Source organism: Physella acuta, unplaced genomic scaffold, assembly GCF_028476545.2.
Source record: "Physella acuta isolate Inbredline_101_S28 unplaced genomic scaffold, ASM2847654v3 ptg001251l, whole genome shotgun sequence".
Classification (NCBI taxonomy): Eukaryota; Metazoa; Mollusca; class Gastropoda; family Physidae; genus Physella; species Physella acuta.
Window position 1 is genome coordinate 60,611 of NW_026732767.1, and position 14,911 is coordinate 75,521.

At 33.2% G+C, this 14,911-nt stretch overlaps 1 protein-coding gene across 1 annotated transcript in view; it reads left to right on the forward strand.

Moving 5' to 3' along the window:
• LOC131957638 (rho GTPase-activating protein 35) overlaps nt 1–14,911 on the forward strand; it is a 42,134-nt gene that overhangs the window by 15,969 nt on the left and 11,254 nt on the right. The window contains exons 6-23 of the mRNA XM_059322372.1: nt 1,416–1,637; nt 1,763–2,056; nt 2,771–2,923; nt 3,414–3,522; nt 3,950–4,073; nt 4,324–4,525; nt 5,042–5,197; nt 5,554–5,811; nt 6,162–6,340; nt 6,514–6,706; nt 7,249–7,451; nt 11,028–11,167; nt 11,423–11,521; nt 11,723–11,837; nt 12,204–12,401; nt 12,749–12,937; nt 13,474–13,535; nt 14,056–14,199. Coding sequence (XP_059178355.1) covers nt 1,416–1,637; nt 1,763–2,056; nt 2,771–2,923; nt 3,414–3,522; nt 3,950–4,073; nt 4,324–4,525; nt 5,042–5,197; nt 5,554–5,811; nt 6,162–6,340; nt 6,514–6,706; nt 7,249–7,451; nt 11,028–11,167; nt 11,423–11,521; nt 11,723–11,837; nt 12,204–12,401; nt 12,749–12,937; nt 13,474–13,535; nt 14,056–14,199 — 3,040 coding nt within the window. The remainder of the gene's footprint in view (nt 1–1,415; nt 1,638–1,762; nt 2,057–2,770; nt 2,924–3,413; nt 3,523–3,949; nt 4,074–4,323; nt 4,526–5,041; nt 5,198–5,553; nt 5,812–6,161; nt 6,341–6,513; nt 6,707–7,248; nt 7,452–11,027; nt 11,168–11,422; nt 11,522–11,722; nt 11,838–12,203; nt 12,402–12,748; nt 12,938–13,473; nt 13,536–14,055; nt 14,200–14,911) is intronic.

The window sequence follows — 14,911 nt, forward strand, 5'->3', positions numbered from 1 at the left end:
ATGTTGTAATCATGGGGTATAAGTGTCTTTAGTTACTTTGTGTTGAACATGGTTGTTTTTCTTTGGCTTACTTAGGTTATCAACCATTGCAAGTAGACATTGTCACTTGTTCAATAGATGTGGGTATGAGCTGCTTGTTTCAAACGGCATCATTTTTCTGAACTGTTTATACATAATTTTTTTTTAAAAATATTTTTTGTTTTAACATTTGTTTCCTTATAACAATTCTACTTAAAAGTTCAGTTTTAAAAATAATTCTAAAGTATTATATAAATTCTAGTTAAAGAAAATTGTGTATTTATTCTTTTGGTTATTTTTTAGTGTTCACATTTCTGCAGCTGATAGTTTGCCAGTATATCTTTGACTTAGTCTTTATTCTTTTATGATTAGCTTGATTTTATTTACAGGCTAATTAGGACAAATGTGTTAGAATCTAATCTTAAAATTGCTTCCTACAAGTTAAGAATGAAATATCTGGACTGAGCAAGCATCTACTACTACTGATAATAACTAATAAACACGCAGACCCCTTATTTTGAAATTATATTATATAGAACTTTTTATATTTAAACATGTCAGTTTATTTATTATAGTGCATAAGATATTCTTTAATATACTTAACTTATTGGATGTTTGATTTTTTTTTTTTGTAACCATTTCTTAAGAAATGCTATGGCCAGTTTATCTTGCATCATCTTAATATTTGTGCTAGAAAGACTGATGGCATAGTTGTGTATAAGGAGATCACTGCTTAGTTGAATAGAACAATTATTTTCCATTCTGATATAATGTCAGTTTTCAAACAATATATGCAACTTTAAAAAAAAAAATCAAATGACAGTTTAAAACTTTGATTTGTGTGTTATGTCCAAGAAAATCTATTAGGGTTATTAGATATGCTAGGTTTTAAACATCTGTTAACTTTCACTATACTTGATTTAGAAAATAAAAGCTACAATTTCTCAACTTCTAAAATTATTAACTTATTATTTTCTCTGGATGATATTAGAAAATTATTAAATCATGAAAACTCTTGCTTTTATTATTATAGGTTAGATATGTTTGAATTAATTTAACTTAACACATATAAATTTACTCAACACATTAATCTTGTTCTTTTAACATTAAGAATGTTATATAAGAAAATCCAATTTTATGTTTACCTAATTTAACCAAATTTGCATATATTAATTCTATTATGTAATATGTAACATAATAATTATATCTTTGGAGCTTAAAAGGCATTACGCTGATTTAAAATGTTACATTTTTTAATGAACAATTTCGAGTAGCAATTGCAGTTTGATAACCTCACTTAACCATTCTGACTTGTGTTTCTAAATATTATATTTTATGTCTATAATTTAGAAAAGAAAAAATTTGTCATTAAATATCAATATTTATCTTTGTTTTAGGGGGTGGAATCCAATACGCAAACTCATACGGGACCATCCTGACTTTGACCGCCATTTTGTGATAATTTCTGAGGAAGGGGGCACATCTTGGAAACAGTGTGATGCATTCTTAGATAACTCAGAGGAAGTGAGGATTCCTTATGACTTGCTCAACTCAGCTGAGGCTGAAATGTGCTTCAGAAATCACTTGAATGAATTACAAGCCTATCACAGAAAAAGAGAGTAAGTACTAATTAAAGAAGTTTTTCTTTTCAATAAAATTTTCTTTTTCTGTACTTAAAATATACACAATCTTTAAAAATAATTTGAAAATTTCAGCTGTATATTTAATTTTTTGTTCACTCTAGATTACAACGGCAGTTCAAACAACTGCTAGAGGAAAACCCTCAAGTCACGCCAGGCAAACCCCTCTCCGAAACATATCTGTTATTCCTGAGTAAAGAATGCTACTCTAGCTTAGATGAAGTGGAGCGAAATCTAGTCTATGAGGAACACATGACAGAGCTGAGAGCAGCTGCAAGGGCAGACTTTCAGGAACTTCTTTGGGAAAAGTCGGGGGCATTTTTAGGGTTAAATACAGCAGAGAGGGTCACTCCTAAAGACTTGATGATTTTGACAGCAGCTCTTCAAGATGATAAAAGGTAAGTCCATTCAACTCAGTTTGCTGTGGATATTTATATACGGGTGTTATAGTTTAATTAAGGTGAACCTTGATTAAGCTTTTGCTTTTAGAAAAAATCCTCACCAGTCAATCTACGCTTTCCAAAAGATGTGCGTAAAGTTAAACAGAATTTCATCCTTTCAAAAAATTGTAACATTTTTACTTGAGAGATGTCAATGAAAATTAACTTTGCAATGTGGACCTAAAAGCTATCCTAAAAAGTCATATCCTTTCTTAGTTTTGAAATCGTTTGATTACAGAGAGCTTGCTCCTTTGATGGTTTTACTATTGCTATTAACATTGTAACATGGGATGGGGTGGGGTCCAAAAAATTTATTTTTGACTTTAAAACTTGCCTATGTGGCATGGCCCCAGAGAATACAGAGCATGTCCTTCAGGACTGTTCCTTAAATAGCCAGGCGCTATCCAAACACTGGCCCCTATACACCCCACTCAAGGTAAAAATATGGAGCACCCGCGGATATGGAGACCACATTCCAGTTCATACACGAAGTTGGACTTGTTTAAATCCTCCACTGCCTCCACCATAAACTAAATGCAGAAGAAGACTTTTAAAGAGAGGCTTTATTACAAAATAGTTAAAGTTTGTAAACCGCAGATTTAAGTTGTTGACACTATGTTCTATTGATTGTCATGTTGTTCATTGGTTTACATTTTCTTTATATTATTGTAGGTATAAAGCTTTGCAGCGACTAGAAGAAGACAGAAAAGTTATGATACTTAACCATTTGGGTTTCATGCAGTCCCCGTCCCGAGAGAGATGTTGCTTTGGTGATCATTGTATAGATACCCAGGTGGAAAACTTATTGGCGACACGTGCAATTAGGTACATTCTAGTTAATCTTTTTTTTTTATTAAATAAAATAAACAAAATATTTATTTTGAATCATAAAGTTTCCCTTTCAAACCTGACGGTCTATGGGACAAGTGAAGTAGAATTCACTTGTTTCTGTGACCTCGGCATATGAAGAGATAGTGTGGTCAGCACTATGCCCAGCCGTCTTTACTTTCCCTAACGTGAGTTAGGTACCCATCAGAGTTGGGTGGACTCAGGGATGGTCTACTGACTTAAACTCGGATTCGAACTTGAGACTTACGGGTTAGTAGTCCAGCTCTCTACCGCTAGACCACTCCCTTCCTTAATTTTAAATCATATTGACCATATTTTGTTCAGTTGGTAAAATATTAGATTTTTTAAAATTTCAAGATATAAAAATTTTGTTTTAAAAAGTAACTGTTGGGTCAGTAATCAAGCACCTTACAATGCAATCACACAACCCCTTCATTGATGTTAACATTTTTTTCTCCTTCAACAGACCAGAGTTAAAAAGCTCTCTGGACTCAGCTGACTCTGGTTGTAAAACTTTGAATTTGGTGCTTTTAGGCAAAGATGGTCTTGCCATCTCTCTCAACAGGGAGATCAGAGTAAGTGTTATTTATTTCCTTTTAATAGTTTTAATGAATCTAGTCTGGCCAGATGAATGAACTTTTTCAGTTTATGATATGTGGCCTTGGCCTGTAAGGAATTGTCTGGTCAGATACCAGTCAGTTTTTTATATATTTAGCATGAGGACTTTTAGGTTGATTCAAAGTTTTTATAAAAATTCTCACAGTTTCATAAGTTTTATTCTGGTGAAGTAACATTTACAGTTTAGTTGTAGAATTGTTTCAAATTTCCAGATTGTTGACTTAAAAACTGAACAAAGTATAGAAAGTTAATTATTATTTATAGAAATAAAATACACAAAAATAGATGAGCTTTTGTACTTCAAAAGATAAGTTTTTAAATTTAAAAATAAAATTTACTGTTTACACATTGGATTTTTTATTTATATTATTTTCTCCTCTACAGAATTTATGTATTGATGATGAATATGTCATAGACAACACAACATATAGTTTAGATTATAGACCTATTGATGGTGATGTTAGTCGTGAACAAAATGCCTTGGCCACCGCTAACTTTAGGCCACATGGTATGTATATCTTTTTAAATTTTAACTCATATTAGGTTGTGATAACTTCTATGATTTTTATTAGAATGAAACATTAACAATCTCACAATTAATGCAAGTATTTTAAAGTGTTAAATTAAAAATACAAACATAAATATTTATTTCAATAATTTTTTATTATTATAGATAAATGACAAAGTTTAAAAGACTATACTCAGATGCAATTAAATTTTCCTTTCTTTAAATGATCATTGCAATTGTTTCCTTGCAGGTTGTCTATGTGTTTATAACTCAGATGAAACACTCAATTACATTCGGGATAGTTTGGAGAGGTCACTGACCAATGATGTTATCAGAGAAGGTGAGGCCACACTCAGTGGTATGCCTATTGCCATTATCCAGGCTTCAAATTCTAGTCAGAGTGAGAAAGAGAATGAACTTCTCAGAGAGAAGGGGAGGACCATTGCTTCAAGGTAAATCAGTACTTTAATTTTTTAATCTGCTTTTTTACTAATAATAATTATGCACCTCTCAAGAATACCTATTATATATGTTACTAGCAAAGTGAGTAACCCGGCATTCCATAGATATGGGACCAAATAGTACAACATAAATCTGATTTCGTACCTTGCCTCTGTAGTATAAATAATGCCAAGCAATGGGACCTATAAAGTGTAGAATAATCTTAATCTATCCATAATATTTCCTTTATGTATTTGTTGCACTACCTTAGGTTAGTTTTGGGGGCAATGTGTAACCAACAGCAGGGGTTTTGTCGGCTCCAGTTTTGGACAGGTGCTTATTGATAAGAGGATGTCCTGCTTCCAGCCAACCCTGACCTAACCACTCATCACAGATTTTCTATTAAAAACTATTATTAAAAAGCCTTGTGCACTTAACTACATTACTGGCATTCTAAGAAGAAGTTAATGACTATTACCGAACTAGAATGCTAAAAAGAACTGATTTGAATATTTATTACATTCCAGGCTGCATGGAGAGTTTATTGTTGACTATGATGTTGTAGAAGACGGTGTTCAGTTTGTTGAAGGTCAGATTCATGCAGCACTTCAGACTATTATACGAGGGTGTAGTCCTGGTTTGAACAGCTGGTATCTGTCTGACCAGTTTGAACCAGATATCAGGTAAGGAAAATGTTTTAAATTAAATTTTAGTAATCAAAATGTTTTGAATTTATTAGCTCTAAAAGTATTTCTTTTTTTTCTTTTACATACATGACAAATATGTCAATTACCCTTAGAATCGCATTAAGAATGATGCAGAAGAAGAATAACTAACCATACCCATCCTTTCTCATTGTAACTATATTTTAACAATACTACTTAACCCCTTGTCCTTGTATATCAGCTAATATAGTCATTGGATAAGAAACATTGTATTTGTAATTCTTGTTTTGAAATTTAATTGCTTTCCCAATATTTTCTTTACATCTAATAATACAATTGTTTTTCTCTCTCTCCCACCCTACCCCATTTTTCAGGTTGTCGATGTGTCTGATGTGTGGAGATCCATTCCTGCTAGAAACACCCCTTGGTCCTCTGCTGAACCATGATATGTGTCGGGTACTGGCAGACACACCCTACTGTATTACCTTAGATCTGTTCCTAGAGTCATCCAAACAAAAAGTTGAGATTGAAGTGGCGTCTTATCACGGTGGGAACCGGCTGCATCAAGGTCTATTCCATGGCTACATTCTTGTTTACTCTGCTAAACGAATGGCCTCTTTAGCCACGCTCAGGTACTGACATTGATTGTTTAAGGTTACTGGTACTCATGAAAACATCTATAAACATGTTCATTGTTATTTTCTGCTAGTATTGCTACAAGGAAACTTATAACACAAGGAAAAGCTCCTGTCTGTGTTTTAATATGAAATGAAAATATTCTTATTTGGTAAAATGTAATAAGCTAAATTTTAAAATTTTATCCCGTCAGAAAAAATGTTTAAAAGTGCAAGCTTCAATAATCTCATGATAGTTAAACCAGCATTTTTAATCACGTTGCTTTTTACCTTTATTTCATATGTTTACATTTCTTTTCCATACAAAATAACTTTAGTTGTATTTTTGTGTTTTCTGTGCTCTCTAGGGCATTTGTTGATAACCTGTTGGACGTCCCGAAATTGATTGTTGCTGTGTCAGACTCTGGCGTCTCTCCAAACTTATACTCCAGTGATATTAGTCAAACGCTTATACAGGAAGGCAGCCGACTAGCCGATTCTATAGGCGCTGAATTCATTTTAACTACAGCCAACTTTAGTCAGCAAAGTAACTACACCACACTCAAAGCTTTTTAGTCTTGGCATTCTTCTGAGAATATACTTGTTCATAAAAAATAGTTCTACATGTATATACATAACAGAAAGAATCAATATACTTCATTTTAAAGCATGTTTTTGTCTACTTTAAATTTATATTAATTTAAATTTTATTTTTTGCAGCGGGTGTGTTCTTGCCATTTTTCAAGGATGTTTGGAAACAGAGAGAAGAATCTGAGTCCCTGTACCATGAGCCTTCAGAGGAGCCGTGCCCACCAGCTTATGATGAAAAGCCATTTTATAGTTCCCGTCCCCCTGCACCTCTACCCAAAGCTAACTACGGATATCATACACACAAATCCAGTACCTCCAACAGGTCGGTTGTTCTTCATATCATGTATGTAAATAAAAGTTTTTTAAAGTAATACTTAACTTTTTTTAATTAAAATTTCATTTCAATATACAGTATATACATATAAATGAAAGTATTTGATGTTGACATAACATGTAAAGCCTGTTTCTGTAATATCAGAATTTGAAGACAAAAGTTGTCACCCATCCCGGCTGACTTTTTAAAATAAATTAATGAAAATGGTAACTGCACTGAAGTATGATTAATTTAAACCAAAATAAATTTTACTATCAGACATAAATAGACCAATCATATTAGTTTGCTTCTTTTGGGTGACAGTTAAAATACTTTTAAGTTAGAAGTTTAAATAACTTCCCCCACAAATGAGTAGAATCAACTAAAATCTAACAACTTATATCCTATATCACCATCTCATTTTTTTAGCTCTTGTTCCATAGCTTGAAGTGCTGACTCAGTTTATTATGGAGATTACACTTACGACCTGTGAGAAGTGATAACATTAAACCTATAGTTATATTATACTAATTTTCTCCTCCCACCAACAGCACTGATTCTGAGCCAGTGTATGACCAGCCCAACCTGTTCCACTCCCACTACTCAGACAGTGAACACGAGGCAGACAGGGGCTCCAGCGTGTCTCCGCCCCCTGTGGCGGAAGAGATCTACAGCGAAGTTATCATTCCAAACATGAACGGTGAGCATTTGGTCAAACCAAGTGTTGTGAAAGCCAGAAAGAATGTCTATGCTGGTAAGCAGTTGTGGCTCTGTGTTGTAGTTGTGTGTTTTTTTTAACAATTTTTTTACATTTTTTTTTTTTTGCAATTTCAAAACAGATTTGATTTTACAAATTTTTTTAAATGTCATATTTGAGTAAACCGTTTTAAAATTGTAATTTTTTTTTAGTTTTCCCATTTTTGTTACTTATCTAAAAAAAATTTACTATTACAATATATTCATTTTTGCTACAAAACTTTATCTGTATAGCAAATTTAAAAAAAATTGTTTTTTTAAACTCGTTTTTCTGTTCTTGTTTATTTGGGTTTAGTTCTATTATAAATAATATAAATGTGTATATGTATCCGCTAATACAAATTAAATTATGAAATCTATAAAACCTATATTTTCTGTCATGTACATTGTGTTACTTCTGGCGCTTTGATTGCATAATAAACACAACAGGAAGTAAATGGGAGCACAGAAAATCACTTCCCATCATGCCCCTGGGTCATCACACCATGTCCCATGAGGCTAGTATAACAAGCAGCAGCAGCACCAGCAATGCCACCACAAGCAGTGGGAGTAGTTTCAACAACAGCAATGTCTGTGCCAGCGCGCCCCCTCTTTTAGACCTGGCTACCCGGGGCATCAAGGACCCGCAGGAGTTTTTCAGGAAGTCTTGCAGCATGAAAATTGCTGCGGAAGAGGCAGTGGAGGCTGGGGATGAAGCTGAAGAGGAGGAGGATGATGATGAGGATAAAGAGAGTAAAAAGAGCCGATTAAAAGGAGGCAGAGGTGATTGATATTTTTTCGGAGAACACTTTTGGATTTTGTGTGTCATTCCAGTCACATTTGGTGTTCAAGTCACCCTTTTTGTTTCGAGGTTGCTGCAGTGTTCCTAATTTTTATTTATTTCTCTACTTGATGTTTAATTTCTAGTGTGGCCTGTGTGTTTAGTATGTTATCATTTTCCTGGCCATTTGTATGAACCTGCTTAATTTTAATTTATCCTATCCATACTGGCCTGTAATTTGTTTATTAGTGTTTTGTAGTATTTTATTGTTTAGTTTATTTGCTCCTAAAATGCTGAAGAAAATATAGTTAGTCTAATTAGTTTTAGGAAGTTAAGTTTCCTTCAAAACTGACTTATTTTATTACACTAGTTCTAGTTTTTATTTGGGTTAATACTAAGCATAGTATTTTTGTACACAGAATTTCTATCAGTGACTTGTTCTCAAAAATGTTTTTGTAAGAAATGCTTTATGCCAAAAACAGGCTTTACACCTATTATAATTATAGTGTTAAAGCTATTTGGATAGTTATATATAATAAACAGATTTATTTATTACTTTTTGTCTTATGCACAAAGTATGCATTTATTACTGCTTTGTTAGTCAGTTAGCTATTTGCTAAATAAGCATACAATGTAATGATTTGTTTATTAACTTCATAACTTTACCTTAGTTTGCTTTTTTTTTTGCTATATAGTTATATAGACTTAAACCTTGCTGTTATTTTGAGCATAACTTGTTAAGGAAGAAAGAAGTATGTAAGGTACTCAGTAAAGGAAGAAAATTTCTACTAAGATACAAGAGGCTTAACACCAGGAAAATTCCTTAACTTTCAGTGGCATTTATTTTTGAGCTAAACAACAAAATTGACTTCATCCTTAAACTACATTGAACTTGATATTGCTTAAAGCATTTGATCAGTGACAGCCTTGCTTAAAGTTTTTTATACAATGCATGATATGTTACTAGATGTTTTCAGTAATTACGACTGCGCATACAGCGTAATTGTTTTGGTGTGCAGTTTAAATAATTTATTGAGTGGCTGAAACAACCCTTTAAAAGCTCAAGCAGTACTTTTGTTTATTCTAAGTTCAATAGAAAATTTATTTATCCCATGTTTGTCTAGTATGTTGTAGGTGGTTTCTAGTCAGTAATGAGAAAACGTTGTGTACTATCTATTCCTTTTACTTGGATGTTGTAAACTATTGTTAAACAAGAGAAAAATTTTCTTTATTTTTGAATAGTTGCTTCTTGAAAATGGTTTTACAATTACACCCTTAAGTTAAATATTTGAACCTATACTTATAAAAACTTTTTTTAAACATTAATAGTGTCACTGTAGTTTATGAACTATAATTTGTAAAGATATATTTTATTTGAATCATTTCTCAGTCCCTTTGTTTTTTAATTTTTAAAGCTTTTTTATGCTTTTATTTTTTTTAGTTATGTTCAAGTTACAATAGTTAAAAAAATTTTATTATTGATAGCCGTACCTTGCTGCTTAAGTCTTTTAATGTAAAGCTCAGTAATTGTTGACTCATTGTGCTGTGAGGCCTTTGTGTTGTTGACTCTGTGTATCAACCTTTTGCTGTATGACTTCTCCAACAGCCTGGGCACTGAATGAGCAGCGGCGCAAGAAGGGGGAAACATTCCCTCCAGCTTTAACGCAAAGCTCGAGTGGCGAAGATGGTGAATAGTTCATATCCAGATAGTTTGCTCTCTCAGACTTTCACACAACCCCCTCTGTTTTTTAAAAATAAAAATTGATGTTGTAATAATTTTTAAAAACTTTCCTTATACATGTTTGTGGCATCAGAAGATTAAGTTAATCTAGGATTAAATTTTTTAAATGTTATTTACTGTTTAAAAAAAAGTTAAACAAAAGCTAGTGACACTTACTTTTATTTTAGTATTTTGTTACAACTATTAATTAACTGAAACTACATAAATGACCACAAAAATGTAGGCAGGTAATCTTTATTTTAAAGACCAGTAACTCCAAATAATTTATGTTTGCTTCCCTTTGCTTGACAGTTGGTGTAGCAGTAGCTAATAGAGCCTACTTAGGTTTAGTGTTTTAAACTGTTTTCCAAGATTTTGTTTGTATGACACTGTCTTAGCTGTGTTATGAATTTTTTGCATGAGTTTGTGTAGTGTGTTGGGAAAGATACCACCTACTTTGATGCAACTGAATGCAAATTTATATTTTAAAATAAAAAAAATCTTTTTTTTAAAGTATATTTTGTGTGTGGGTGAAGTAAGTATAGAAGTTCTATTGTGGTAAAACTGTTGTTGATTGGAGCTTGGTTTCTTTTTTGAGTGTAGACATTAAATTTGAAGGATGTTGCATATTGAAAGCATGTGTTATTTTAGATCACCTTTTAGGTTAGATAAGACAAGAGTTTCTAGAAATATTTTAAGAAAAAGAAATATATTTTGTTTCAATGAAACACATATTAATATAAATGCTAATAGCCACTTTACATTGGAACAAGTTCCAGTAAGGTTTTCAGTGTCTCCTTGCATATTTTTAAGAATCAACAGTGAAAGGCATTTGTTGTTATAAGAAGTGTTTAAAATTTATTTTGTTTATTAGTCCCTACAATACTAATGTATTAACAATACAATTTCTTAAATTATCCCCCTTCCCTTCCTTCAGAGTAGTCTCCCATACTTTACATATCTCTGGAGGTAGCCTATTTGGATATTTCTTAACATTAAGGAGATGTAATAAGTGCTAAATTGTATTATTACAAAATAACTGGATTAACTTATATCATTATTGACTTAAAAATCCCCTTTCTATCCTAAAACAGGCTGGCCAGACACTAGTAACGCCACAGGTAAAAGCGACCCATTTGTCAAGCACATGACCAGCAAGTCAGCCCATGACATAGTGTGGACAGACAATGATGCCAACAACAGAAGGAAGATCATGAATACTCACAGATCCCAGGTCTGTCGGCTACATCCATTCCCACCTACAAATAATCTGTTCACAATCTACCTAGTTTAAACATGTTAAAATAATGTTAACAAGTCATTAATATTTAGTAAAGCAAAACGAAATGGCATTGAAGTTATAAAGTAAAATTTTCTTAACATAAACATAGGTTATAAATTGGATTTTTAAAAAAATCAAAATTATTTTTAATATCACTTAAAAGAAAATGAAAGTTAAATTAATGTTGGTATATCGGATCTCTTTCAGTCTCAAAGTGCTGCTATGTTTAGATCTCACACCAGTCCAGTCACAGCACCGTTAGCTATACCAGAGCCAATAGAGATTGCTGACTATAGTAGTGTTAAGGTAAATTTTGAAGTATTACACAAAATCAATGTTTAACGCTCTTACCCACACATTTTTCTCAATAAAGTACCACCTAAAACTTATCAAGCCTTAAACAAAATACTCAGTGGTTATATTTTTCTATTAAATTTCTTCCTTTTTTTTATAATAATGTCTGTTAATTACAGCCCACATAACAATTTAGTCTATTTGTGTACGTAGGATGCTGTACAATCACCTGAGCTAGGGGATGATGACTACCAAACTGTGGATGATGCTCTCCCTCCTGGTCAGTTACACAGGATTAGGTCAACAAAGTCACCCATCCGGACTAAAGGTTGCTATTACAAGATTTACCACTCTTATAGAGCATTTATTTTTGCAAATAGTAACATTTAATATTATGAAAATTTAAAGAAAAGGTTAATGAGTGATTTTAAAAAAATAATTCAAAATTAGATATACAAAATAAATTGTAATCAGGTGCATAAAAAATGTCTGCAATTGAAAAAGCAGCGACATAAAATAGATAGGAAAAATACAAAATCTTCATTAAAGTATCATGGATGCTGAGTAAGAACTATTTCCTGGGAAATATCTTTTGTTAAGTATTTTAAATGCTATGTTACTTCTTATAGTATCTACCATCTTAAATGGAACTTAAAAATGTGTTCATCAGTCTTGTTTTTTTTTTTCTCAATAGGTCGCACAGATTCTGATGACTCAGAGTTTTCATCTCTTGAAAGAGAAAAATATAATAAAGGTAGGCGTCCAACACCTCACAGGCGCAAATCCAAACCACGGCATCCAGTGGATGACAGTGCCATATATGCCAGCCCTATACCCTCCGGAGCAAAGCCAAGCACTTTTGGTGGCATTGGGAGAAAGCAGAGTCAGACAGGTAAGAGCAGGAAATTTTTTATTCTTAGCCTTGTAAAGCTTTACTGAAAACAATATTGGCAAGTTAACATAATATTTGAAGAATCATTTTGCAATGTACTTTTGATTGATTTTTCTGGAAATTGTCTTTGAAAAAGTTGTCTTTTTGTTAGCTAATCTTAGAATTTTTAATTATATATTTTTAAGTATATATTTTTGGGGAAAAGAAGAATTAAAATACAGATTGACAATTTATTAAGCACCTTTTGAAGAATACTCAGTTTTTTTTTAAATTTCTGCTTATGGTTTTGCAAGTGAACTCTCCTCATTTATTATTCAGAAAATAATATAGGGTTGTTTTCTCTACAGTGCAAAGCCACTCCCCCTCAGAAGATGGCAGTGAAGGAACTGGGGATGAGAAACTTGCATCCAAGAAGAAAGAAAAGAAACGCCGGTCGTTCAATCACCGCAAATGGCGTAATCCATCATCATCCCTTACACATCAAGGTTCTAGTCCCCCCATATCTGACAGTGATCATCTCATTGGCTCACCCCCTGGTACTCCATTATTCTCAGCTCTTTCATTGTCTACGCAGACCCTGGTCTTCACTACGCTGCTTGTTGTTGTGTGTGTGTTTGTTTCTCACACCTAGTTTCTAGCACAAAATATAAGGCTGTTATTTACTGTATGAATCTCCTTGCTAAATTCAAAACACATCAAGCTTATAGCTCAAAATGAAAGGCAGTAATTGACTGTAGGAATCTCCATTGTCTTTCCAAAATCCTCACAATACTTTTACAGCAAGCTTCTATTATCCACAATACAGACAACTAGTTACTTTTTTCTGTTATATACTTAGCCGCTTTAAAAATACACCAATAGTTGTTGCTGCTTCACTTGTTCTCACCTTTTGGATAAAAATTTGTTTTCATAAATTTTTTTATAAAATGTGCTATTGATACATAACTTTGAAATAAGAAAAGTTTTATGTAAACTTAAAAATGAATTGATTATAATTTGTTTTCCTTCAATTATCGCTGACATCTTAGTATTTTTTCAGTTGTTTAAGCTAAAACTTTTATTTTTTCCCCAGTTCTTTCCTTGGATGAAATGTCAACAAATTATTCTGTCCACCATTTCCAAACACTACCAAAAGTAAGTATTAATGACCCCCATCTACACTGTACTGAAGTTACTTGTATTATGCTCATAATGGTAAAAGAGTGAAAAATCTCAATTTAAAAAATACAATTTATTAATTGGTATAGTTTTGAAATATTATAGAACCCAAAATATGGTATATTGTTTTACTCATGATGGCTGTATGCCATGTAAATAAATTGTCCAACTTAAGTCCTTTCTTAAAATACAACCATCTGTAAGTAAATTGTCCTATTCTCAGACTTGATCTGTTTCTCTTACTACAATGTAAACAAGGGTCTTGTGGTCATGTCCAAATGTTATCTGTACCTGATTAAAGTCACATACCTCTCAGAGCTGGGTGAATTAGAACTCTTAGCTTGGTTTAGCAGTCACAGGATTTACCCCACCATTCTTACACCAGTGTGCGCTTAAAAGATCCACCTGCCCAATACTACTCTATTTTAGAGGCTTAATTCATGTCATGATTACTGAGAAATAATGCTGATGTAATTATTTCCCATTGTTTATTCAGCATATTGGGACCAACACAGGAAGCCTGGGTGGGGATGAAGGTGATGATGACTTAAATGACAGCGGCAACTGGAGGTTCAGGTTCACACTCAGAGACCCAGAGAAACAGAAGAAGAAAGAAGAACGGAGACGGCAGAAGGAAGAGGTCAGTACATTTTTGTCTTATTGTGGCAAGGATATGTGCAATGTAGCATTAGATCCTGGCCATCTGTATGGTTTTGTCTTTATAATAACTTTGTGAATGTCTTAACATTTAAGTAACAGTTTATAAAACTTTTTACTAAGCTCACCTTTTAACTACTGATTACTAAGTTTCTCAGTTTTGTCAGCATTATTTTACCTTGTAAACAGCATAAATTGAGAAAAGAAATGAGGGTAATGTAAGGTTAGAACAGAGGCGCCCAGGGACAAACTTTTCGATTTGCACCCCCTCTTTCCCCCCCCCCCCCCCCCAATTTTGATTTTCACCCCCCCCCCCCTCCCCTCAAACTTTTGATTTGCGCCCCCCTCAACCTTTCAATTTATTTTTCCAACCCATTTTGGCGCCCCCTAAGGCCGGCGCCCGGGGACATATGTTGTTTCCCCCCCCCCCCCCCCCCCCCTTCGCTACGCTACTGGGTTAGAATAAAGAAAGCTCTGTGATGTGGTGTCCATAACAGAAGTTGGCTGATGTGGTTAAATATTAATGCTGTATAGGTAGTCTTGTCCTTCACCTCAGTTGTCACAGTATGATCCATGCTGAATTATATATTTAAAAAAGCATTTTCTGCATCCTTGGTTGTATATGGATGGCTCAGTAGGATATTTGGTGATGTGTATTTCTAGGTAAAGATGGTTTATATATGCTTTATATTTTA